The 25,860-nt window shown below is 36.9% G+C and overlaps 2 protein-coding genes and 1 pseudogene across 8 annotated transcripts in view; 1 reads left to right on the forward strand and 2 right to left on the reverse strand.

Moving 5' to 3' along the window:
* The window catches only part of ZCWPW2 (zinc finger CW-type and PWWP domain containing 2), a 154,916-nt gene extending 144,500 nt beyond the window's left edge, over positions 1-10,416 (reverse strand). For 3 of the 5 annotated variants that reach the window (XM_086720593.1, XM_086720595.1, XM_086720594.1), the window contains exons 1-2: positions 10,164-10,348; positions 1,404-1,506 (exon numbers count right to left, since the gene is read on the reverse strand). The gene's annotated coding sequence lies outside the window, so the exon portion shown is untranslated. Of the gene's footprint in view, positions 1-1,403; positions 1,507-6,992; positions 7,531-10,163 lie in introns of those variants that run through there. The other 2 variants (XM_086720590.1, XM_086720591.1) reach the window with 2 other exon arrangements.
* Positions 10,417-10,434: 18 nt separating this feature from the next.
* Positions 10,435-25,860, forward strand: part of AZI2 (5-azacytidine induced 2) — a 38,248-nt gene continuing 22,822 nt past the window's right edge. The window contains exons 1-3 of one of the 3 annotated variants that reach the window (XM_025913443.2): positions 10,435-10,960; positions 18,957-19,005; positions 24,972-25,045. In XM_025913443.2, coding sequence (XP_025769228.1) covers positions 25,033-25,045 — 13 coding nt within the window. In that variant the 5' untranslated portion in view covers positions 10,435-10,960; positions 18,957-19,005; positions 24,972-25,032. The remainder of the gene's footprint in view (positions 10,961-18,956; positions 19,006-24,971; positions 25,046-25,860) is intronic. The other 2 variants (XM_086720589.1, XM_086720588.1) reach the window with 2 other exon arrangements.
* On the reverse strand, positions 19,958-20,363 carry LOC112849740 (non-histone chromosomal protein HMG-14 pseudogene; annotated as a pseudogene).

Consider the following 25,860-nt stretch of genomic DNA (forward strand, 5'->3'; position numbering starts at 1 on the left):
AGTGACCAAATCTTGATTTTGGCTCGGGTCATGATCTCCTGGTTCATGAGACCAAGCCCCAAGTCAGGCTGTGTGCTGACAGTGTGGAGCCTGCTTGGGATGCTATCCCTCTGCCCCTCCCCAACTCATGTGTGTGTGGTGTGTGTGTGCATGTGTGTTCTGTCTCAAAATAAATACACTTAAAAAAAAATGCTCCAAGATGCTCAATAGATATTTTCTTTACTTTTTCTTTCATTTTAATAGTGAAGATAACTGATGAATTTCATCTGAAATCAGAAATCAAAGTTGAATGGAAAGAAACAGCTTATTGGTATAATCAAAAATTGGTATCTTTTGCAGCAACTATAGTCTTCAGCTTTAAAATTTTTTATTTTTTTATTTTTAAAAAAATTTTTTTTTCAACGTTTATTTATTTTTGGGAGAGAGAGAGACAGAGCATGAACGGGGGAGGGGCAGAGAGAGAGGGAGACACAGAATCGGAAACAGGCTCCAGGCTCTGAGCCATCCGCCCAGAGCCTGACGCGGGGCTCGAACTCACAGACCGCGAGATCGTGACCTGGCTGAAGTCGGACGCTTAACCGACTGCGCCACCCAGGCGCCCCTTCAGCTTTAAAATTTTTAAGGGGATAGTTCACAAATAGTAGAAATCTGATAAACTGTTCTAAATGCTAATTTCAAATGTTAGTAATCAATCTGTATACTTTAGATCTATATTGGTTACAAATACCGCAGTTTATTCAGTATATGGAGACTTAAAAATAAAACAACAGACCCAACAAGGATAATTAAAATTAAGTTCTTCAGACAATCTGTCAAATACAATAGTGTTATAAATGGATTAGAATTATATCAGTAGATTGAACAAAGAAAGCATGAATTTCAGATTGGGAGTTATTTCTCCCTACATGTGCCCATTCTCAACTGACTTTTATCTAATCTATTTGCCATGGAAGTCATATAGTTGATTTGCTTAAAGGTAAAATTTTGTTCCACTAATGTTGTGGAATAACGATCTTCAATTAAGTTCACCATTTCCTTTAAATCACAAGACACAAGAATAGTTATCTCAAGATAGTCTAATTAGAGAATTTCAACTTGTCATTCGAAATGATTTATACACTGTCATTGATGTTTCTCATTTTAGAAATAAGTGTCATAATTCTAATAAAGAGTGATGACTTTCTTATCTTGGGTGCTAGTAACTACATAATTATTGTTTCAAGAATCACTACACAAATATTGAGAAAATGAATCACCAAAGAGTTTTAAAATGAGAACATGAAAATGGAAGTAATTTTAAATTACATAATGTAAAACTGAGAGCATGCTTCTTCAACATATCACACCAAAATCTGCAAAGTAAACATGACACACTAGGAATAGGAATAAGTTGGAATTCTTACCCTGAAAGGGAACAAACTAAAGGTTTTTCTCAGTTTGTCCAATTCTCAATTTCTTTAGAGTCTTTTCTTCTTTTGGCCTCGGAGAAAACTTTGGGCCACCTTTCTGCACGATGAAATGGAGAAGACAAGGAGGCACATTAGTTTCATAAAAGACTTGCAAAATTCCCATATTCATCCTCCACCTTACATTTAGGGCCCTCATAGCCTCGCCATTATCTTTCTGGGAAGATTAATTCCCATTTCCACTGTGGACTCTTCTCCACAGAATATATTCTGTGCTGAAGCTTCTTGGTGTTCATTCCTTTGGTAACATGTTCATATCTCATTTCTTTCAGAATATTTGTTGAAATCTTTTATCCATTGATGACTCCCCAACCCTTTCTTTTCCTGTTATGTGTATATTCTTATTTTTTTATTGTAATCTTAATGGAAGGAAAAGACATAAATAAATCAGCCTGTAATCCTGAACAGAACTTGGCAATTTGCTTTCTTACCAATACATTATGAACATTTCCCATGTCATTTACTGCCTACATTATTTAAGCATAGGCGTGATTTTAGTTTTGAAGCCAAAGTTACATTTTTTACTCCTCAGTTATGTATTTACACAGTTCTAATGAAATTCAAAGTAAATATCACAGTATTTTTCCAATATTGGAATCACTAGATGATTTTTTTGTGTTTTGTTAGTGATTTAGAGACCTTCACTATCTATTTTTTCTTTTGTTGCCTGTGCTTTTTGTGGTCATATAAAAAACTCATTGCCAAATCCAATGCCATGAAGGTTTCTCCTGTTTTTCTCTAAGACTGTATAGTGTTAGCTCTTACATTTAAGTTTTCGATCCATTTTTACTTAATTTTTGTATATGGTGTGAGGTAAGGGTCCAACTTCATTGTTTTCAACACCAATGGCTGAAAAAACTGCCATTTCCACATTGAATGGTCTTGGCATCTTTCTTGAAAATCATCTGACCATTTATATGAGGGTTTTGGGGGGCTCTCTATTCCATTGATTTATATGTATGCCTTTAGGTCAGTGATATACTGTTTTGATTCTGTAGCTCTGTAACATGTTTTGAAACCAGCAATGTGAAACCTCTAGTTTGTTACACTTTCTCAAGATTGATTTGGCTATTCAGGGATTCCCTTGAATCCCTTGGATTCCATATTAATTTTAAGATGAATATTTTCCATTTGCTTGATAATAGTCATCCTAGTGGGTATGACAGTAATAATTTTAATTCCAATCATCTATTTCCTTAATATATATTTTTTTCGATTCTATCAGTTAGTGAAGGAGTTAAGTTAAAAATCTGCCAGTATTGTGTGTTTATCTCTTAGTTCTATCTAGCTATGCTTCATATATTGTGAAGGTGTTTTATTAGATACACACAAACCATTTATCTTCTGGTGGAAATAATACTTTTTTTTTTTCCTGAAAGTCTGCTTTGTCTCACATTAATATATCAAGCTACTTTCTACTTCAGCTTACTCATGATCAATATTTTTTCATCCTTTGCTATTTTCCACAGATCACTTATAATCAGCATTTTTCTTAATCCAATATGACAGTCTTTGTTCTGAGTACTCTACATACATTTAATATAATACTGATATATTTGGTTTTAAATATATCATCCTTCAGTGTGTAAAGCAGTAAAATGAATGTCGCCTAAGTCTATTTTTCCTAAATCTTTTCATTAAAATATCACTAGAAGAAGTAATCAAAATTATTAACATTATGTATTACCAATATTTAAAATTTTTATTATTTTCTCAGCAAAAAATTTGAGACGGATATAATTTAGGTCATGTGGGGAAAAAGCATACTTTCTCTAACTCTTAACTAAAGGACCATTTCATAAACATAGTATGTATGTACATATGTGTGTGTGTGCATATATATATATATATATATATATATATATAGCATATATACATATACACACAGACACAAAAACATATCTGCCTTGATATTTTATAGTTGATCATTTCTTTATTGCTCTACATTTCTCTTCTGAAAAAAATGAATAAACCTGCCTCACAGTTTTGTAAAGATGAAAGATGGGGCGCCTGGGTGGATCCATCGGTTAAGCGTCCAACTTTAGCTCAGGTCATGATCTCACAGCTTGTGAGTTTGAGCTCCAAGTCGGGCTCTGTGCTGACAGCTCAGAGCCTGAAGCCTGATTCGGATTCTAGGTCTCCCTCTCTCTCTCTCTGCCCCTCCCCCACTCATGCTCTCTCTGTCTCTTTCAAAAATAAAACATTACAATAATTTTTTTAAAAGATGCAACATAATTATGATCTTATAAAGATTTTTGTTGACTTTTAGAAACAATGGATTATGGAATATTCTGCTAATTCACTTAATATCAAGACGCAAAGATTTTTTTCCCTAGGCTTCTTCCTCTTTTCCTCAATCTAGGACATTATTTTCACCCTAAATCAAAGATATCCATATGCATATTTTTTAAAGTAAGTTTGCTCTATCTGGAAAGCTGTAGTTGTCTTCTGCCTAGCTGCATAGACAAAAAAACCTTTTTTATTCTCTTAAGACTGTTTAGACTATGTTTGATAACTTAAAAAAATATATTGATGAAAATATTAAATATTCCAACTTAGTGAATGATATATTCAATGTCAAGAAATAATTACATTTTTCATGAATATAGATGTTATTGGTAATTTAAATCGTATTTCTGTTGCTAATAAATTACCAAGTTAAAAAACAAGATTTGGTGTAAATGTAGTCATTTCATTTCCATTTTCATCTAAACAGTATTAAAAATCAAAATCGGGGGCGCCTGGGTGGCGCAGTCGGTTAAGCGTCCGACTTCAGCCAGGTCACGATCTCGCGGTCCGGGAGTTCGAGCCCCGCGTCAGGCTCTGGGCTGATGGCTCAGAGCCTGGAGCCTGTTTCCGATTCTGTGTCTCCCTCTCTCTCTGCCCCTCCCCCGTTCATGCTCTGTCTCTCTCTGTCCCAAAAACAAATAAACGTTGAAAAAAAATTAAAAAAAAAAAAAATCAAAATCAAAAAATAGTAAAAGGATCATCTGGCTTCTAAAACTCTTCATTTTGAGCAATCACCTCAGTCACTAAGCTCAACATATCAATGATTTTCTCAACATATTTTCTCAATAAGTTATTTCCAGGTAGTTCTAGTACTGCCTTATCTCTGATCTTTAAACTTTTATATTAGCTAACAAAGGTATTTGAAACATATCAGTTCATTTGAGATAATAAATACATCAAACTGTCTTGTCAGAGAAAAAACAACCAAAAACTTCTTTAAGTTGAAAATTTGGATTATTCCAGGAAAAGTACTTGTAGCATGGGATAAGGCAAGGACTTTTCTTATCATGCCTGGAAATAATGTACAGCAATGCAATTCATTATAATTTAGAAGAATAATTAAGAATTTTGATATTAGTTTAGGATGATCTTTGGAGAAAAAAGTTTTTTTTTTTTTTTTTTATTTCAGGCACAAAGGGCTTTGATTACTACTAAGGAACACTCGGTATCAAAATAATATCTTTCTGTCACATACTCTAAAAAAAATTACGATGCAATAATATAAAAAAAATTGTGACTTACTATGATGATATCCATTATCTGGACATACAGGATCCTCTTCTAAATGTGATTTCATTTTAAGACAAAATAATGTAACAAGAGTCATAATTCTCAAACTGATGGAGAATCTTTCCAGGGTTCCCCAATTAAGTGAGAATTTTTAAATTAAAAAAATATATCAATGATAAAATAAAAAAGTATATATATAAGATCACAGTCAGGTCAACTCAATGAAAACTGTATATAAATGAACAAAGATACCAAATTTCATTGCCTGAGTTGGCAATGTTTATAGGAGCTGGTGGAAAAACAGGCTGGGCTAGTTTTAGAATGGCTTTTTAAAACATGCTAAGGAGTCATTTCAGGAGTTTGAGAAGAGAACTGTAATGGCAACATTTACATTTTTAAAAGATCATTTTAGATATCAATATAAAGAATAAGTTGGAAGCCGAAAGACAAAAACTAATTAGAAGAAACTATTATAATAGTTATATTAGTATAACTATTATAGTCATACTATATAGTATATTATAAACTACAGTATAATATATAACATAACAAATTATGTTATAAAGTATATATTATACATAAACTATGTAATACATATAGTACATATTACATATATTATATAATAGTTCTATTATAATAGAAAACTGTAGCACAGCAAGGATTATGAATTAGGATTTGAAAGACAGCTAAGAAGTAGGATCCATAAAACCAGGTGAACAGATTGGCTATGGGATGAGAGGGAGGAGTTTCTTAAAGCCAGAGGGGATTATTATAAAATGACTGTAGAGGGGTGCCCAGGTGGCTCACTTGGCTGAGTGTCCAACTCTTGATTTTGGCTCGGGTCATAATTGCCTGATTCGTGGAATAGAGCTCAGCGTCAGGCTCCAAGTGCAGAGCCTGCTTGGAATCCTCTCTCTCTGCCCCTTCTCTGTGTGTTCATGTGCTCTCTTGCTCTCTCTCTTGCTCTTGCTCTCTCTCTCCCTCTCAAAATAAATAAATAAACTTAAAAAAATATAGGGGCGCCTGGGTGGCTCAGTCAGTTGAGTGTCTGACTCTTGATTTCTGCTCAGGTCATGATCCCAGGATTGTGGGATTGAGCTCCACATCGAGCTCTGCACTGAGTGTGGATCCTGCTTGAGATTCTCTCTTTCTCCCTCGGCCCCTCCCCTGTTCACACTCTCTTTCTAAAATAAAAATTGTAAAAATAGAAAAAAAGTTAAAGACTGTAGAGAAAATGATTAATATTAGTGAATTAAAATCACATCTTTTTTTGTACTTTTAAGAATCAACTATACATAGGCAATTTAAAAATCTACACTAGGAAATTATGTCTTTAACTTTGCAACTACTATAAATTCAACAATTTTACTATATAATCTGAGTTGTGCAATGAGTTTGGAAAATTTTCCTCTCCTTTGCTATATAATCTTTTTAAACAATCTACCTTAATTTCTTTCTCCAGATCCTACAGAAGCTTAAAGTCATTCTTTCATTGTTGTTTATTTGGTAGCTTTATAAAATGTCTTTTCTCTGACAAACTGACTTTGCCTTCTTGGTTTTTACAGTGCAGATGTCAAAGTCTCAGAATTATTTCTTCTCTCCTCATTCTAAATAGGAAAAAAAGTTTTCATAGGCACATATAGAAACTGTCACAAAAAATTAATGGGACGGAATTGCTGGTCTTAATCCACATGACTGATAGCCCTGTGATAGCTTTTACGTCCTTACACATTTAAATAGTCATTTTGGGGGTGCCTGGGTGGCTCAGTAGGTTAAGCATCTCACTCTTGATCTCATCTCAGGTCTTGATCTCAGGGTCATGAATTCAAGCCTTGTGTTGGGCTCTGTGCTAGGAAAAGGCATTTTGCCTGTTTGATCTCAGTATCTAAGACAATGTCTGGCACATGGTAGGTGCTAAATAAATATTTGTTAATTACGGAATTAATGAATTCATATCTCAAATAGCAAGAGTATAACTGTCAAGCCTCAGAGGAGACTTGCTCTTACTTCATTTGATAAGAGTATAGGATTCCCTCTATTGGATGTTTTTTCTTTCTCTGCGCAATCCTACCACATTCTGGATTCTCTGTTGATGTCCTCATATTTATTCTCCCTACTTTAGGGCTGTTCAGGTTTATCAAATTTTTCTTCACCTACATGTTTCCAAAAGAAAATCACTGCACTTAGTTACTGTGCATATGACACTCACATTTTTATTTTTTTAAAAAACGAAAACTCTGTCAGAAGCTAATTCCGATTGAATACAAAGCATTTCAAGTCAAAAAATTATGAAGCACAGATTGTATGTCCAGAGCAAGGTTAGCTGCTAGAGACAGTAGTATCTCTTTTATAAATGGAATGTAAATGGCATAGTAATCTGAAATCCACTAACATTCATCCCATTGAAAAGGACATGAACAAGCTCTCCTTTCACAGATGGGAACTTGATTATCATTCTTTCTCTCTTTGAATTCATATTTTTATCTCACTTCTCCCACATAACTTTATCCTAACATTTTAGTGTTTGAAAATATTTTAAACTGACCATCCTATTACATTTTCCTGTAACAATAGCAAAAAAATATATATATATATATTTTTTTAAATCCTCAGAACATAAGTTCCAAAAATTTTCTTTAGTATTGTGTTATCATTAAATTATTAGACTACTAATGATCAAATAACAAACGTATTACAAATTATGATCATTATAAAATATCAAGTCAGTTCTTACTGGAAATGCATCTCATAAAGAAATAGATAGGGCCTTCTCTCCGATTAGATCATGTATCCAGGATTGATACTATTTATTGCTAAGAAAGTGATACTTTCTTCAATACTATTTATTGAAAGAAACAGTTTGCGTTAATTCTGTTCTTCCATTTTGTATTCTTCTATACTAAGTATTTGGGAGTAGAAGGATTTCTGGTTATAACCACCATTCTTTTGAACCACTAAGCCATGTATCAAAAATCACATAGAGGTATCTCATCAAAAATTATTTCTAATAAGCTGACAATTCAATTGAGTCCTGCAATACTTTCGAAGGCCTTTGGAAATTGCCACTCTTGTAAAAGAATTAGTTACCCAGTCATTAGAATCACTCACTTTCTTAACAGATTTAGGTCAGATTAAAGGTATTGCTTTATTTGTAGAGTGGGAGAGGGACATGACCAAAGAAGAAGGGGGAAAGATGTCAGATTTAGGCACACTCTAAGGCAAATCAACTTTAGAGAAGAAAACATACAAGTGGACAACCTGAGAATTAGTACCCTTGAACTATACTTTATGTAAAGGGTATGTATGGAAACCCTCCATGTACCTTGCAAAGTGAAAGGTTAGGGATTTGAAGAGCGTTGCTTCAGGATACACACACATTTGGGTACAGTGTAACAAGTCATGACTTTAAGTAGTTCACATCCTTTTGTGTATGTTACCTGTTTTTCCCCCACCTTGGGTGTGTGTGTGATGATGTATGGGAGAAAATCATTTTAATATAAAAATAACTTTGTTAACAAAAACCCATCTTTTTCATAATTATAGTAACAAGGTATGTATTTTTTTTTAATTTTTTTTAACGTTTATTTATTTTTGAGACAGAGAGAGACAGAGCATGAACGGGGGAGGGGCAGAGAGAGAAGGAGACACAGAATCGGAAACAGGCTCCAGGCTCCGAGCCATCAGCCCAGAGCCCGACGCGGGGCTCGAACTCACGGACCGTGAGATCGTGACCTGAGCTGAAGTCGGACACTTAACCGACTGAGCCACCCAGGTGCCCCAAGGTATGTATTTTAAATACAAATTGGCTCTCATCAAATTAACTTTAAAATAATTAGCTAAGTCATTTTCTCTTTACTCAGAAAAGATAAAAATGCATTTCCTTCTTCAACAAGTCTCAAATTATTCTAAATTGTGAATGAAAGTTGAAAAATAGAGATCATTGCCATATCTACAAATTAGAAACCAGATAATCACTTTATTTCTGATGATTTGGGGTGCCTCAGCCAATTTTATTAACATTCCTCAAAACTCTGCTATCCAAAACAAACTGTTTGGTGGTCTTTTAAGTTTGTAAAGACATTACCGAGGCAATCAAAAACTAAATGACTCATGTCCAAAATATTAAAAACACTGCTCTCTTCCAGACCGATAAATTGACTTTTTTAAAAATTACATTTAGATTTTAACCTATTTTAAAAATAGGATGTAATTTTAAGCTGCGTGTGGTGTTTATTCACAACAGCTGTTAATTTTCACTTAAATCAAAAAGAGAAGGTTATCAACAAAAACATATTTTAACGTTAACCCTTGAGGGACGCCTGGGTGGCTCAGTCGGTTGGGCTTCCGACTTAGGCTCGGGTCATGATCCCACGCTTCGTGGGTTCGAGCCCTGTGTTGGGCTCTGTGCTGACAGCTCAGAGCCTGGAGCCTGCCTCGGATTCTGTGTCCTCCCTCTCTCTCTCTGCCCCTCTCCTGCATGTACTCTCTCTCTTTCTCTGTCTCCCCCCCCCCCCAAAAAAAAGTTAACCCTTGAGTCGAACCCATCCTTTGATCAGAGATGACAGGTGGGGTGATGAATCAAAACGGTATGTAAAAACATCTTCTGACCTTAACCAATATTTAAGCCTTCAGTTGACAAAATACTAAGTAAGAGGGTGGCGAAGGGCGTCATTGTTGCTAATTGGCGGTTAATGAGGATAAATTGCCTACATTTACCGTCTTCTCCTTTATTTTTTTTTTTAGGCAGAAATAGCCGCAGAGCTTGAGGGGATCCACCTGACTGCGACCTCCAAGGACAGTAACGAATTCAACAACTCGCGACTCCGCAGCTCAGGGATTATCATCTAGAAACGACCAAAGGCCGTAGCAACTCTAGGGCAGCCGGGTACAATTCCCAAATCCCAAAGCTTGGCACTAAACTCAAAAAATTAGATTTTTTTTTTTTTTAAAGCAGTGTTCTGAATAACTATGGGACCATGAGTAATTCGCCGAGCTTGTGTTTCAAACGATAGCCTGAAAATTCGCAGCAGCGCCCAGGAAACGGAGATGGGGAGCTCTGCACAGCTTCCTGCCGCCCCCCTCGTCCCGAAAGCATCGTTACAGGTTTCTCAACTCCCAGCCACAGCGAGGCGAGAGCTTTATAAACCCTGAACGGCGCTGAGAGGACCCAACACGCACCACAAACGCTCGGGGACCCCCAAGCGGTCGCTGAGTGAAAAGAAGTCGCTGGAGGACTGCTGAAAAACAAGCCACCGACTCGACCGCCACAGCGGCGGGTAACGGCCCTTACCCAACTACAGCTCCGCCTTCACCTCCGCCTCCGCCTCGCCTCCGCCTCCGCCTCCGCCTCCTAGCGTCGCCGCGGCCCCGCCCCGCCGCGGAGGCTCACGGGACACGTAGTACGCCGCGCCCACATCCTCCTTCCCCCACCCCTCAAAGCTGTGCCTTCTGGAATGCCCTGTCAGCTCCCTTCGGCCTGACTTCCGGTTTGCTCGCGCGGCCCCGGCGTCTAGCCTGAGAACAGCTGGGGCCCTACTTCCGGCGGTGCGCTGCTTCCAGCCCCCCTGTACAGCGCTTTCCCTTCGCGGAACGCGAGGCGGCTGTCGGTCGGCGGACGCTGACGAGGCGGGTGCCGGCGGGCCTGGGTCTCGCGCGCGTGTTGCTGGGTAACGGGCCTTCTGCCGGGCCGGCTCGGCCTCTTCTGCCTAGCGTTGGCCCTCCTTCCAGAACCTCCCCGGGCCCCAGCCGACGGGCCGGGCTGCGCCCACTGCGGGGCAGCCGAGGCCAAAGAAATGGGAATCCTTCCGCGGCGTTCCCGGAGCGGCTGCCTTCTCTGGGGAAGCGGCGGTGTCTTCGAGGAAACCGGAAGCCCGCGGTGACCTCTGGCGACCCGGTTTGTTTTCGGTCCGTTTCCAAACACTGGGGAATCGAAACTCGGCGGCCCTGGGGGCGGCCCTACGGAGCCTGTCTTCGGGGTGAGTGACTCGATTCGACCGGGCTAAGGGTGCGGGCAGTGTCGGGATCAACCTCCGCTGCTGTTGGTGCTCGGAAGAGACACGTCATTTTCTTCACAAACCCTTGCCCTCTCCTTTGACTAGGGAGCGGCCCGCCCCTGGGCATCCCTAACTCCTATTTGATTTGCACGCTAGCTCTTCCAAGCCTTCCGTCCTCCTTCACTTTATTTCCCCCTTTGGCTTATTTTCTTTTCATATTCTGAATTAATGGAGCGCCTTTAGTTTCATTTCATTCATTGAAATTGCATTTCTGTCGGAAACGGAAGAAGGCTGTGTAGCTAGGACGCTACTGCCTGGGGCATCCAAGCAGTGGACTTCACGTTAACGAGGCTAACTAACAGTAGGTAATTCGTCGTTTCTCCAGTGTCTGACCTGTGTGTTTGGCATGATTTTTCGATCATTTGTTGAGTTACTACTACATGCACGGTAGGTAGACTGTCGTTTCCTACAAACAAGGAACTTAGATACTCAAAAGCGAGGTGAAGTGTTAACTAAAACTGTAATACGAGTGTGTTGTTGGAGATACGCTAAGATGATCAAAGGTAGTGACGGTTTAGGATGGAAATAGACCCGTGCCTCTCAAACACAGGAAACATTTTCATTTTTACTATGGAATTTTGAATTGGGTTGCTCGAGATCTCAGTATATAATTTAAATTCTAGTTTTCTAAACGTGCCATATCTAATTTCCCAACCTCTTGTGGTCGCTCCCTCCTTCATCTTTAAGTTAGGAATGATAATCCCTCACGGGGTCATTAGAAAATTTTAATGCGATATTATTTATTAAATGGGAAGTTTTTATACATGTAAGGTTTTAGTATTAAAGAGAGAGTGTGGTGTAATGGGAAATGCACTGGATTAAGTCAGAACAGTAATTCAGGATCTGAGTGCTGAATTTTCCACTTAATCGCTTGGCACTGGTTGGGGGACCAAATCTCTTCTTTTTCCTATCTCCCAAATGAGAGTTATGTTTACTTTTCACCGCACCGACGCATAGTTTCTAAGAGTTTTGCTGGCTCTGGAATCAACTGGCCGGTTTTCATTCCTTGGCTTCCCCACTTTCTAACATTTGCCTCTTAGTCAATCCACCTGTGATAACAGGAAATTCTTGCCCACATCAGAGGTCTTCTGCAGATTTAACGAATCGTCATGAAGAAGAGAAAAGTAGTTCCCCTAAAAGCTGCCTGACCTACCGTAAACCATCGGTAAATACTGTCAACACAACATTTTCATGATGATATGAAATGTGATGAGGTTTTTCTTAATCCATGAAGTAATAAAACCAATGTAATTTACTTTTTTCTCTTGTGGTATTTATATTCTGGATTATAGTTCTGTTATCACTATTGGAGAGTAGTTACTGCTATACTAATAACACTTGATGTATATAAGTGCTCAATTCCATTAAGATGTGTTACTTTATGAAAAGAATAAAAAGTAGATTGCTTTTTGTACTTATGCTAACCCTGAGGAAGTCTTATGATTCCCTAGTCATAAGTGTTACTTCTGGACTGTTGCAGTTTAGTGACACTCAGGGTTATAGAAACGAAAACGGAGTTGTTTATATTGTATATCCGATGCTGAGTATATTTGGGGCACTTACTGAATTGTAGGACATTTGAGTGCTGAGATCCATAGAGTGACAGTCTCTTGAAAAAAGGCACTTGATTATCTCTTCTTTGTAAACTAGGTAGGCCATTCCTGCCCCTAATTATTTGATTAAAAATGGGGAACGAGGAGTAAGTGTTGGTCCATTTGCCTCCATCAGACTTAATCTTTGCCCCGTAGTGTCTTGACTGATCCTATGAAGTGGGTTAGGGATAATTTAGCTTTTCAGAAGTAGAAGGATGATGGAAATATGAGGCTCAGTTCAGGAGGCAATATAGAATAGAGGAAAAGAGGTAAACATTTCTTGATTCCAACCCTAGCTCTGCCGCATACCACCAGTACGACTACAGGGAAATGAGCCTCACCTCTTTAGAGCTTCAGTTTCTTCATCTGTGGTGGTGATAACAACTTTCTAGCCAAGATTGGTGTGGATCTGAGGTAAGCTTTGTGCTATACCATTTAGTCAGTTTCTGGAAAAAATGTGAATTCTTTCGGTCTGTTTAGGTTGCTGTTTTATATCTGCATTAAATTTTGCCTTCACAATTTCGGAAGGTGGGATCTTAGTGATGTAGTTCAACCCTGTCATTTTATTGGTGGGAAAATTTAGATCGAGAGAGGTAAACCTGTCAGTAATCAAGGTGGCAGATTGTAGACTAGAGTCTGGGTTTCTGAATCTCTGGTCAGTGTTCTTTCTACCACTGAGCTCTGCCTTTTCCAGATTCTTATTAGAAAAAATCCGAATCCATGTTGTATTGTCTCTCAGAATGTTGTATTAAGAGCACAGATTTAGCAGAAAGCTTATATGGGTTCACATCCCAGCTTTGCCACTGATTACTTATGTAGCTGTAGGTAAGGTATTTAATTTTTTTAAGACCTTGGCTATAAATTAGGATAAGAGTTCCTTCCTAAGAATCTAGAAAATGCCTGTGGAAGCACTAGTGCCTGGCATATGGTAAGCGATGGATATGGTAAATACCATGATGATGAAATATGACAGGATAATCCTATGTTTTCCTAGTTAAAAAAAAAAAAAAAGACCTGTCTGGTGTCAGAAGATACTTCTGTGTTTTCTAACATCTCACAACCCTGTATGTATAGCATGTCTCACCTTGGGCTCTTAATGTTGATTGTAGTGAAGATTGCAATTTAGGATTTTCTAGAATAATTCTTACAGCGTTTGAATGTTTTTTTCTTGGTCTCTCCCTTAGCCTCAGGAACTACTCTTGCTACTTTTTACCCACCTTATGTGGCAAATACGTTGCTCTTTCTCCATTATCATTGCAATATTGTGATTTATAAGAAATGTATATTTGATCATTTAGATAGCCAAAATACGTTTCTCATATGTATTTGGCTTTTGTCCACAGTTCTTGGCCCACAGCTCCCCAAACCCTTGGAACTTTCTGAGGGTAAGAGGTATGGGATCATCTTTTGTCCTATTTGGTCACTTAACAACCTCTTTTACTGAAGTTGCTTCAGAGCCATGAAGGTGAAATGGGTGTCTTCTCATTCATAACCAGTCCCTGTTTACTGAAACTATGTTTATGGTAATGAGATGACTTTGGACAGCAACTAAGGATGGGGCTGATTGCCAAGGAAACCAACCATGTAATTAGAGGGTTGGAGCTTTCAGTCCCACCAAGGTTGGTAGAGGGAAGGAGCTGAAAGTTGGATCGATTGCCAATGGCTTAATCATTTCTGTGTAAGGAAGCCTTTGTGAAAACCTAAAGAGGAGAGGGTTCAGAGAGCTCCCAGAACTTTTTCACATGCCACTGTGCCAGCCTCAAACTCCAGGAGGACAGAGCTGCTTTGTTCAGGACCTATGTATCTGTGTGGTCGGAAGCACAGGTAACAACCTAGGCATACAATTAGCGTCCAGAGTAGAGGGCAGTCTTGTGGCACCAAGCCCTTTACCTGTGGAATATGTTGCTGTCTCTGGGTAGATCATTTCAAAATGGAGTTGAATTGTAGAGAGCTTTGCTTATTGATAGTGTAGAATCATCTGCTCCTCATGTTGGGATTGGCTGACCAGAACACGTTTTAATCATTCTTGGGAATTTCATTGTTCTCAGCAATAACTGTCAACATCTTTCACCGAAACCCTTTTTAATTCTCTTTTAATTTGTACTTTTCTTATGTAAACATCTAAGAAGAGTCAGTTTAATTCCAAATGTATAAAATATTTGCATTATATATTTCCTATAGGTAAATCTGTCTGATTCTCCTATACTATTGTGACGAGAGAGATAATGAAGTTGCTTTCTATAATTTTAAAAACAAAATCTCCATGCAAAAGTTAGGTGTTGTTTACCAATTGATAATATAAAACTAACCATGCCCACAATTGTTTAATAATACTAGTTACAGTTGGAATTCTATAAATCGCATAATAGCCACTTTGTAGAGTAATGACTCTCAAATTGGATAGGGACTTAAAATCATATGGGATGATTATTGAAAGTTCAGTTTGACATTTTCATCCCAGATATATATCTATATCTATATGTAGATATACATATAGATATGTCTATAGATGTATATATATCTATATCTATATATACTGACTTGCATAGATCTGCAGTGCAGTCTAGCAGTCACTATTTTTGTTTATTTGTTTTCCATTATCATTTTATTTATTTACTGAAATATAGTTAACATATAATGTTATATTAGTTTCAGGTGTAAAATATACTGATTTAACAACCATATACATTATGCTGTGCTCATCCCTACCCCTCTGGCAACCATTAGTTCTCTGTATTTATGGGTCCATTTCTGCTTTTGTTCTTTTGTTTTTTAGATTGTACATCTAAGTAAAATCATGTAAGATTTGTCTTTGACTTATTTCATTAGCATGATGCCCTGTGGGTCTATCCCTGTTGTCACAAATGGCAAGATCTCATTCTTTTTTATGGCTGAGTAATATTCCATTGTGTGTGTATGTGTGTACCGTATCTTCATTATCCATTTGTCTATCAATGGACACTTAGGTTGTCTCCATATCTTGGCTGTTGTAAATTCTACAGTAAACATAGGGGTGCATATATCATTTCAAATTAGTGTTTCCATTTTTGGGGGGAATTACGGAGTGATATGGTTTTTCTATTTTTAAATGTTTTTTTTCTATTCCATTCTATTCCAGAATATGTGTTTTTCTATTCCATCATGTTTTCCACAGTGACTATACCAATTTACATTTCCACTAGGGAATGTACTAGGGCCTCTTTTTCTATGCATCTTTGCCAACACTTAATATTTTTTGTGTTTTTGATAGTAGCTATTCTGACAGTTGTAAGGTTCTATATCCTTGTGGTTTTGATTTGCATTTCCCTGATGGTTAGTGATATTGAGCATCTTTTAATGTATCTGTTGGCCGTCTGTATGTCTTCTTTGGGTAGATGTCTATTCAGGTCCTCTCCCCATTTTTTGTTCATATTATTTGGGATTTTTTAGTGTTATATAAGTTTTTATATTATCACTATTAACCCCTTATCAATACGCCATATGCAAATCTCTTCTCCCATTTGGTAGATTGCCCTTGTGTTTTGTTGATGGTTTCCTTTGCCATGTGAGTTTGTTTATTTTGGTGTAGCCCCAATAGTTTATTTTTGCTTTTGTTTCCCTTTCCTGAGGAGACATGTCTAGAAAAATGTTGCTAAGTCTAATGACAGATTACTGCCTAGATTTTCTTCTAATTTTATGGTTTCAGGTCTCACATTTAGGTCTTTAATGCATTTTGAGTGTATTTTTGAGTGTATTTTTGTATATGGTGTAAGAGTGTGGTGCAGTTTCATTCTTTTGCATATAGCTGTCTAATTTTCTCAATACCAGTTGTTGAGGAGACTATCTTTTTCCCCGTTGCCTAGTCTTGTCTCCATTGTCATAGATTAATTGACCATGTCAGCATGGGTTTATTTCTGAGCTCTCTATTCTGTGTCTGTTTATGTGCCACTACCATACTATTTTGATTACTGTAGCTTTGTAGTATATCTTGAAATCTGGAATTGTAGTATGTCCAGCTTTGTTCTTCTTTCTCAAGACTGCTTTGGATATCCAGGGTCTTTTATGATTCCATACAAATTTTAGTATCATTTGTTCTAGTTCTGTGAAAAATGCTATTGGTATTTTGACTGGGATTGTATTAAATCTGTAGATTGCTTTGTGTATAGGATGTACATTTTAACAATACTTTTCTAACCCAAAAGTATGGGATATGTTTCATTTGTGTTGTCTTCAAGTTCTTTCATTGTTTTATAGTTTTCACTGTACAGATCTTTCACTTCCTTGGTTAAGTTTATTAGGTGTTTTGTTCTTTTTGGTTCAATTGTAAATGGAACTGTTTTAATTTCTCTTTCTGCTACTTTTTTATTAGTGTATAAAAACAACAGATTTCTGTATATTAATTTTGTAAACTACAACTTTACTGAACTTGTTTATTCTAATTTTTGGTGGAGTCTTCAGGTTTTTTTTTTTTTTTATGTCTAGTGCCATGTCATCTGTAAATAATGACAGTTTTACTTCTTACCAGTTTGGATGCCCTTTATTTCTTTTTCTTGTTTGTTTACTAGAACTTCCTAGGCTAGGACCTTCCAGTACTATGTTGATTAAAAGTGGTGAGAACAGACACTCTTGTCTTGTTCCTGATCTTGGAAGAAAAGCTCTCAGGTTTTCACTATTATGATGTTAGCTGTGGGGTTTTCATATATGACCTTAATTATCCTGAGGTATGTTCTCTCTAAACCCACTTTGTTGAGAGAGTTTTTATTATGAACAGCTGTTGAATTTTGTCCAGTGCTTTTTCTGGATCTATTGAGATGATCATCTTACTTTTATCCTTCATTTTGCTAATGTGGTATGTCACATTAAGTTGATTTGTGGATATTGAACCATCCTTCATACCCAGAAGAAATCCCATATGATTGTGGTGAATGATCTTTTTCATATATTTTTGAATGCAGTTTGGTAAAATTTTGTTTGAGGATTTTTGCTAGTATTTGTTTGACTTCATCAGAGATATTGACCTGTAGTTTTCTTTTCTTTTCTTTTCTTTTTTTTTTTTTTTTGTAGTGTCTTTGTCTGCTTTTAGTATCAGGATACTGCTGGCTTCATAGAATGAATTTGGAAGTTTTCCTTCCTCTTCTGTTTTTGGAACGGTTTGAGAATAAGTATTAATTCTTTAAATCTTTGGTGGAATTCACCTGGTGAATCCATCTGGTCCAGGATTTTGTTTGTTCAGAGTGTTTTAAGTTAATGATTCAATTTTATTACTAGTAATTGCTTGTTCAGATTTTCTATTTTTCCTGACTCAGTGTTGGAAGATTGTGTTTCCAGCAGTTTATCCATTTCTTTTCAGTTGTTTGTCCAGTTTGTTGATAGATAGTTTTTCATAGTAGTCTCTTAAAATCTTTTTTGTCTTTAAGTGATATCAGTTGTTATTTCTCCTCTTTCATTTCTGACTTTTTTGGGGGCCTCTCTCCTTTTTTTCTCTTTATGAGTCTGGCCAGAGGTGTATCAATTTTGATTGTCCCTTCAGACAACCAGTTCTTTATTTCATTAATCTTTTCTATTGTTATTTGGTCTCTATTTCGTTTATTTTGGTCTATTTCGTTTATTTCTGCTCTGATCTTCGTTACTTTCTGCCTTCTAGTAACTGTGGACATTGTTCTTCTTCTGGTTCCTGTAGGTTATTGTTAGATTGTTTATTTGAAATTTTTCTTGGGGCTCCTGGGTGGCTCAGTTGGTTAAGCCTCCGACTTGAGTTCCGGTCATCATCTTGCAGTCTGTGAGTTCAAGCCCTGTGTCCAGCTCTGTGCTGACAGCTCAGAGCCTGAAGCCTGCTTCTGATTCTGTGTCTCCCTCACTTTCTACCTCCCCCTGCTTGTGCTTTCTCTCTGTCAAAAACATTAAAAAATTTTTTTCTAATTAAAGTTTTTTTCTTGATATAGGCCTGTATTGCATTAAATTTCCCTCTTAAAACTACTTTTGCTGTGTCCCAAAGATTTTGGACCATTCTGTGTTCATTTTCATTTTCTCAGTGTATTTTTTTTAAGTTTCTCTTTGATGTCTTCATTGACCCATTGGTTGTTTAGTGCCATGTTGTTGAGCCTTCACATGTTTGTGCTTTTCCAGTTTTTCTCTTGGGATTGATTTTTAGTTTCATATTGTGGTCAGAAAAGATACTTGGTATGATTATAATCTTAAATTTATTGAGACTTGTTTTGTGGCCTAACATGTGATCTATTCTGGAGAATGTTCTATGTGCACTTGAAAAGAATGTGTATTCTGTTGTTTTGGGTGGAATGTTCTATATATGTCTGTGTTAAGTCCATCTGGTCTAATGTGTCTTTCAGAAACACCATTTCCTTATTGATTCTCTGCCTGGATGACCTATCCATTGATGTAAGTAGGGTGTTAAAGTTTCTGACTATTATTGTATTACTGTCAGTTTCTCCCTTCTTGTCTGCTAACTAATGTTTGCTTTATTTATTTAGGTGCTCCAATGTCAGATGCATAGATATTTATAATTGTTACATTCTCTTGTTGGGTTGATCCCTTTATAGTTACATAATGCTCTTCTTTGTCTCTTATTACAGTCTGTGTTAAAGTCTGTTTCATCTGATAAGTATTGGTGCTCCCAGGTTTTTTTTTTTTTTTTTCCGTAATTGAGTTTTTATTGTTTGTTCTGGGGATCAGAACAGACATTTCAATTTGTACACACTTCTAGACATATGTACCGAACAATTTGAAAAATCACGTAGTTGTGATTTCTTTTTCTAAAGGTTATTTCAGTGACCTTTCAGCTTAAAATTTGGAGGCAAATTTTTCTTAACAGCAATATATTCAAATGTTGATATGCTGTTACATTGTTAAGTCCCATTATTTCACAATTTAATATTATATACATTACATACTCAAATTTTCAGTCTGGCACAGCACATTAGCAAAGTTACTAGGAAAACTGGACCAAATCCAAGATGTTACAGAGGGCACAAAATTCTGACAGGGAGAGGCAAGATCAAGGAGTGGTCTTCTTTAGGAATCAATTCTGTCAAAAACAACATTGGAATAGAAGTAATTTAAGATGTTCAAGACCTAGTAAACTCATGACTGACTCCAAATTGCCATTTAGTATGCTTGGCATTATAGGATATAAAAACTACCCCATCTATGGAATGTTAAACTGACACCCAAGATAATCAAAGCATCCCATATTCCATATCCCACTATTTTCTGGTTGTACCAAAAAATAAAAATTAACAACTAGCAAATGATTTCACCTTTTTAAAAAAGCGTTTACACTTAAATAATGGTATGAGGTAGGATTCCCTCCTTCCTAAAAATGTTTGTGGAGCTACTAAAGAACTTGGGTTCACAAAATAGTTAATAAAAATATTCCTCTGGATTGCATACGTAGGGAGACAGGGACCACTACTAATAAGACATGGTATATGATATTAATCAGACTTGGCTTCTTTCTCTCCTGCTTCATCAGAGGCTAGACTCCCCTCATTTTCAGTTTTTCCATTTTCTGTAGGTAAGTTTCCTTTTGTTTCTTGGTTAGCTACTTTAGCCTGTTTTCCCTTTGCTTTCCTTTTCCCCTTTACTTTTTTTTTGTCTGAAGATTTATCCTTTTCTTCCTCCTTTTTTGGCTTCTTTTCCACTTTTGTGGGTGCAGGTTTGGCTGACAGCCTCACCAGTTTCCTCTTGGGCTACTCCTTTGCCACCCCCTCAGTGGAGCTGACCTTCCTCTTGGGCATTGTGGCAGTAGGGTAGGTACATGCTGGGTGCCTGCAGGTCACAGAGTGCTGAGAGCCTTTACAAAGTCGGGCTGCCTGGTTGCAGCCACTCCTCCCACACCCAAGCTGCTCTGACATACCCGATTTTTTTGCTTTAGTTTGCATGGAATATCGTTTTTCAGTCTTTCACTTCAATCTGAAGTGAGTCTCTTATAGGCAGCATATAGGTAGGTCTTGTTTTTTTAATCTATTCTTCACCCTATGTCGTTAGATTGGAACATTTAGACCACTCACATTTAAAGTAATCCTTGATAGGGGTACCTGGGTGGCTCAGTTAGTTGCGCTTCTTCTGACTCTTGATTTCTGCTCAGGTCATGATCTTGAACCCCTCGTTGGGCCCTGCCCTGAGCATGGAGCCTGCTTGAGATTTTCTCTCTCCCTCTTTCTCTCTGCCCCTCTTGTGCATGCATGCGCTCTTTTGTTCGCTGTCTCTGTCTCTCTCTCCAAATAAACATTAAAAAAAAAAAATTGTTGCTAGGTATGTGCTTAGCGCCATTTTTTGTTAATTGTCTTCTGGTTATTTTGTAGTTTTTCTCAGTTCCTTTCTTGATCTCTTTCCCTGTGATTGAGAACTTTCTTTAGTGTTATGCTTGGCTTTCTTTCTCTTTTTTTGTGTATCTTTAAAGGTTTTTGGTTTGTGGCTACCATGAGTTTCATATTTGACATCCTAAGTGTAACAGTCTGTAGTAAGTTGATGGTCACTTAAGTTCAAACACATTTTGAGAGAACCTCATTTTTACTCCCACATTTTATGTATACGTTGCCATATTTTACATCTTTTTTATTTTGTTACTACTCTTAAGTAATTTTTTTAGGACATAATAGATTTTACTACTTGTGTTTTTTAACGTTCATACTAGCTTTATAAATGATTGCTGTACTAACTTTACTGTATGTTTGCTTCTATTTTTACTCTTGAAATTTTTTCCTTTTCTAATTATGGTCATTTCTTTTCCACTTAAAGTCCCTTCAACGTTTATTATAATACCAGTTTAGTGGTGGTGAACTCCTTTAACTTTTGCTTGTCTGGAAAACTATTATCTCTCCTTCAATTCTGAATGATAATGTTGTTGGGTAGAATATTCCTGGATGTAGGTTATTTACGTTTCAGCACTTTGTATATATCATGCCAGTCCCTTCTGGCCTGCAAAGTTGCTGCTTTTAAAATTCTTTATCTTTGATCTTTGATGATATTTTAATGTATGTCATGTTGTGGACCTCCTTTGGTCCATCTTGTTTGGGACTCTGGTTGCTTTCTGTACCTGGATGTCTGTTTCCTTCCCCAGGTTAGGGAAGTTTTCAGCTATTATTTTTGTCAAATAAGTTTTCTGCCCCTTTCTCTCCTTTCTTTCTGGGACCTCTGAAATGTGAATGTATGTTTGCTTGATATTGTCCAAGAGATCCCTTAGCCTACCCTCATTTTGTAAAATTCTTCCTCTTCCTTTTCTTCTTCCTCCTCCTCGTCCTCCTTTTTTATTGCTATTCAGTTTAGGTCCTTTCTATTATTTTGTCTTCCAGTTTGCTGATTCATTCTTTTGCATCTTCTAATCTGTTGATTCCCTCTAGTGTATTTTTTATTTCAGTTGTTGTATTCTTTTTTTTTAAGTTTACTTATTTATTTAGAAAGAGAAAGAAGAGAGAGAATCCCAACCCGGGTACATGCTGTCAGCACAGAGCCCCATGCAGGGCTGGATCCCATGAACCGTGAGATCATGACCTGAGCTGAAATCAAGAATCAGATGCTTAACCCCAGTTTTTAAGTAATCTCAACACTCAACATGGGGCTCAAGCTTACAACCCCAAGGTCAAGAGTTGCATGCTCTACCAACTGAACTGGCCAGGCACCCCTTGGGTGTGTTTTAATCTATGGCTATTTCTCATATAATTTTTAGGACAATTAGATAAGCAATTTTCATGCTGCTTTCCAGTGCTTTCCAAGTCATGTTTATAGTACAATAAGTAAATATTTGGAATAATAGTATGAAACCTGCAAGAAGCATATAAATGCTAATAATACTTTCTCATATTTGGAGAGGACACCAAATGCACCTTTTTGGTGATTTAAAACCAAAATAGGAAATAAGATTTAAATATATAAAATAAGCCAATCGCATTACTGATTTTGTCCTAAAAAGGACCACTTACCATATTATACATGTGACATTGTTATATCATTATATCTCCTTCCATCTAAGATACTTAAAAGTCGTTCCATAAGATTCCTAGTTTTGTAGTTCTTAACAAATCTGAGTATGTGGAAAATTCATTGGGTGGAAAATACTGATAGTTCAGGCTCTGAAATCCAAGTGCTTGTACTGTATGTCATCTGATCTTGGTTAAGCTTTGTAACCTTCCCAGGCCCCAGTTTTCTCATCGGTGAAATGAATACAGTAAGATTTTCTACCTCAGAGTGTAGTCATGAGAATTAAATGGGATAATGTTTTTAAAATACTTAGCACAATACTGAGTAGTTCATTTGGTTACAGATACATTTTATAAATATTGTGTAAGTATTCTTCACATTCTTGAATCCTATCCGTTCTTGAATTCCATAGAATAAGGACCAAATTCTGTAGTCTCTGTTATAAAGAGAGTTTGTTTCTGTTAGGTTTTTTTATTTCACATTTTGCTGTTTATCTTTTCATACCTTCTCCCCACACTTTCAGGTCTTTGCACTTGTTTCTCCTTCCTAGAAGTTTTAAGTACAATGAAAATAACCATCCTCTTCACTTAAGAGTATGGGACTAAGAGTCATTTTTTGTGTGTGTGATACTTCTTTCAAAACCACTCTTCCTTCCCAACCCTCAATTTCCATAGCATTCTCTCTTGTTTCAAATATATTACTTATCTTTATGGTGTGGTAATTATTTTACTGCACAGCTGTTTTCCACACTGGGTTTTCCTTGCTGAATAAATGATTGTTTCGTGATAAAAATGAATAGGAAATCACACAGCTGAGCTAGCTAGAACTTTGTGTAAAGTAAAAGCATATATGCTCTGATCCTTAAAGTGCACAGTCTGTAGGACATCTGTGTTGATTGTGTAGAGCAGTTTATGCTTACTTCTTGTTTTTCAACTTCCTTTGGAGAAAAATTATCCCAGTTGAATAACTCCTCATTTGGATATTAAGATATGAGAAATTATGTCTAAGATGGGCACAATTTTATCTCTCCTTAAACTATACTGCCTGCTGCCACTTAACTAGCGAACTATTCTTGTTCTGCTTAGCAAGCTTTTCAGATATAACATGTAGGAGAAAGAATCTCATGTGGATATACATATGCATACTTGCAGTTTGCAATGTGGGAATAACCCATACTTTCCTTTTGGAGAGGAAATACCAACATTTCAGCTATCAGCAGCATGACTGGTATGATGTTTGCTGTTATTTTGGAAAAGGGTTGAATTCAGAGAGGAAAAAGTAAACCCCATTAAAGGAAGAAAACTTTTTCTTCATTACGAGAAGAAAGTATATCTTCCACCAGAAGCAGCAGAAATTAAGTATGGTTCTAAGGACCTGGCACCTTTTTGGGATATGTAGGTAGCATAATCCTTTCTTATTTTTGGACTCTATTGACAGGCTGGGAAAGATTCTAACTTAAGAGTAGGAGTTGTCCTATATGGTTAGAAAAAAATTTTAAATATTTTTAATGTTTATTATTTTTGAGAGGAAGAGAGACAGAGCGTGATCAGGGGGAGGGGCAGAGAGAAAGGAAGACACAGAATCCAAAGCAGACTTGAGGCTTATGGGTGTCAGCACAGAGCCCAACGTGGGGCTCGAACTCATGAACTGTGAGATCATGACCTGAGCTGAAGTTGGATGCTTAACTGGCTGAGCCACCCAGGGGCCCTGCTTAGAAATTTTTAAGTTGGTATTGGTGAAAATTGTCTGATAGCTTTCACCTACTCAGATTGTAGTACACACATTCATTTTTGCCTACCTCTCCTATAATCCTAGATATAAAAAAATTGCTAGGCATACCAAACTCTAACATTAGTTGAGAACAATTGGAAGCTTTTCATTGTAAAACCAGTAAAGCAGAAATACAGTGATAGAAGACCAGAACCAGAAAAACACACACTTTTCCTTAATACTCATGTTGTCTGAAATACAGCAAAATGGACTTTATAGGCATTGATTGATACAGGGAGGGAGGCTAGAAGTTTTGGAGAAAAGCAGGCATAGTAAAACATGGATTCTGTGGTTTAATCACCTATGTTTACATCTCAATTCATTATTTACTATGTTAACTTGGGAAAATTACTTAAATTCCTTCTACTTCAATTCCTCACCTATAATATTCTTGGAACAGTGACTGACACAGTAAGCAATAAAATATTATTCCAAGCAAGGAATAGTAAATAAAATTTTTTTCAGTAGTCCTTAATTATGTAAGATACATGAAATTCCATTATAGTCTTTATTTAGAATGCTGTATTTGGTGTTTTATTTCAAACTTAAAAATGTTTAAAAGGATTTTTTAGGTTCTCTTATGATATGCAGCCCCTCTTACCCTGTTTTTCCCATAAGGTCTTAAAAGGTTTCAGCCACAATTTCTCCTTCCACAGTGTCTTTCAGGAACATAACTCTCAGATGGGGAAGTAATGATGAACCTAACAGCAAAAGTAGATGTACAGAGCAAGTAAGTTCCCTAACTAATGGAGTAACTGGCTGCTTCTCTTAGGTGTTAGAGTTGGGGACACAATGATGAACAAAACAAACATAACTTGCACCCTCACAGAGCTAACTAACATCTACTAGCTTTTACTTGGACTGAGTACTTAACCTTTGTGATCCTATAAAATGTAGATGATACCTACCTCATAGAATTATTTGGATGGGTTTAAATGAGATAGTATTAAGAGAATGTAGTACAAGGTACTGGGACATGGTAAGTACTGAAATGTTAATTCCGGGGCCCCTGGGGGGCTCAGTCAGTTAAGCATCTAACTTTGGCTCAGGTTATGATCTCGCAGTTCATGTGTTCGGGCCCCGGGATGGGCTCTCTGCTGACAGCTCAGAGCCTGGAGCCTGGTTCAGATTCTGTGTCTCCCTGTCTCTCTGCCTCTCCCTCACATGCTCTCTCTCTCAAAAATAAAAAAAAAAAAAAACATTTTAAAAAGTTTTTTTAATGGGTACTATTGCAGTTGCACAACAAACAACTACTGGTATGGGAAGAATGTAGTGGAGCATGCCTTAAAACTTCTGTAATAGTCTTGTAATGAATTGTACTTGGAGTTTTTGATAATTTATAGTTTGGGAAGCTATAAAACTTGCTATTTATATATGTAAGTGGAAGTGCTGATAAGAACAAAATAATGGGTATTAAGTATTTAAAAATGTTTATCCTTTCCATAAAAATGGTTTCACAACTTTTTCTAAAACTATTTTAATAGCTTCGGTTGGTTTCAAATGCTTTATAGATATCAACTCATTTAATATTCTTATGAATTCTGT

Source organism: Puma concolor, chromosome C2, assembly GCF_028749965.1.
Source record: "Puma concolor isolate L17-30 chromosome C2, mPumCon1.1.hap2, whole genome shotgun sequence".
Lineage (NCBI taxonomy): Eukaryota > Metazoa > Chordata > Mammalia > Carnivora > Felidae > Puma > Puma concolor.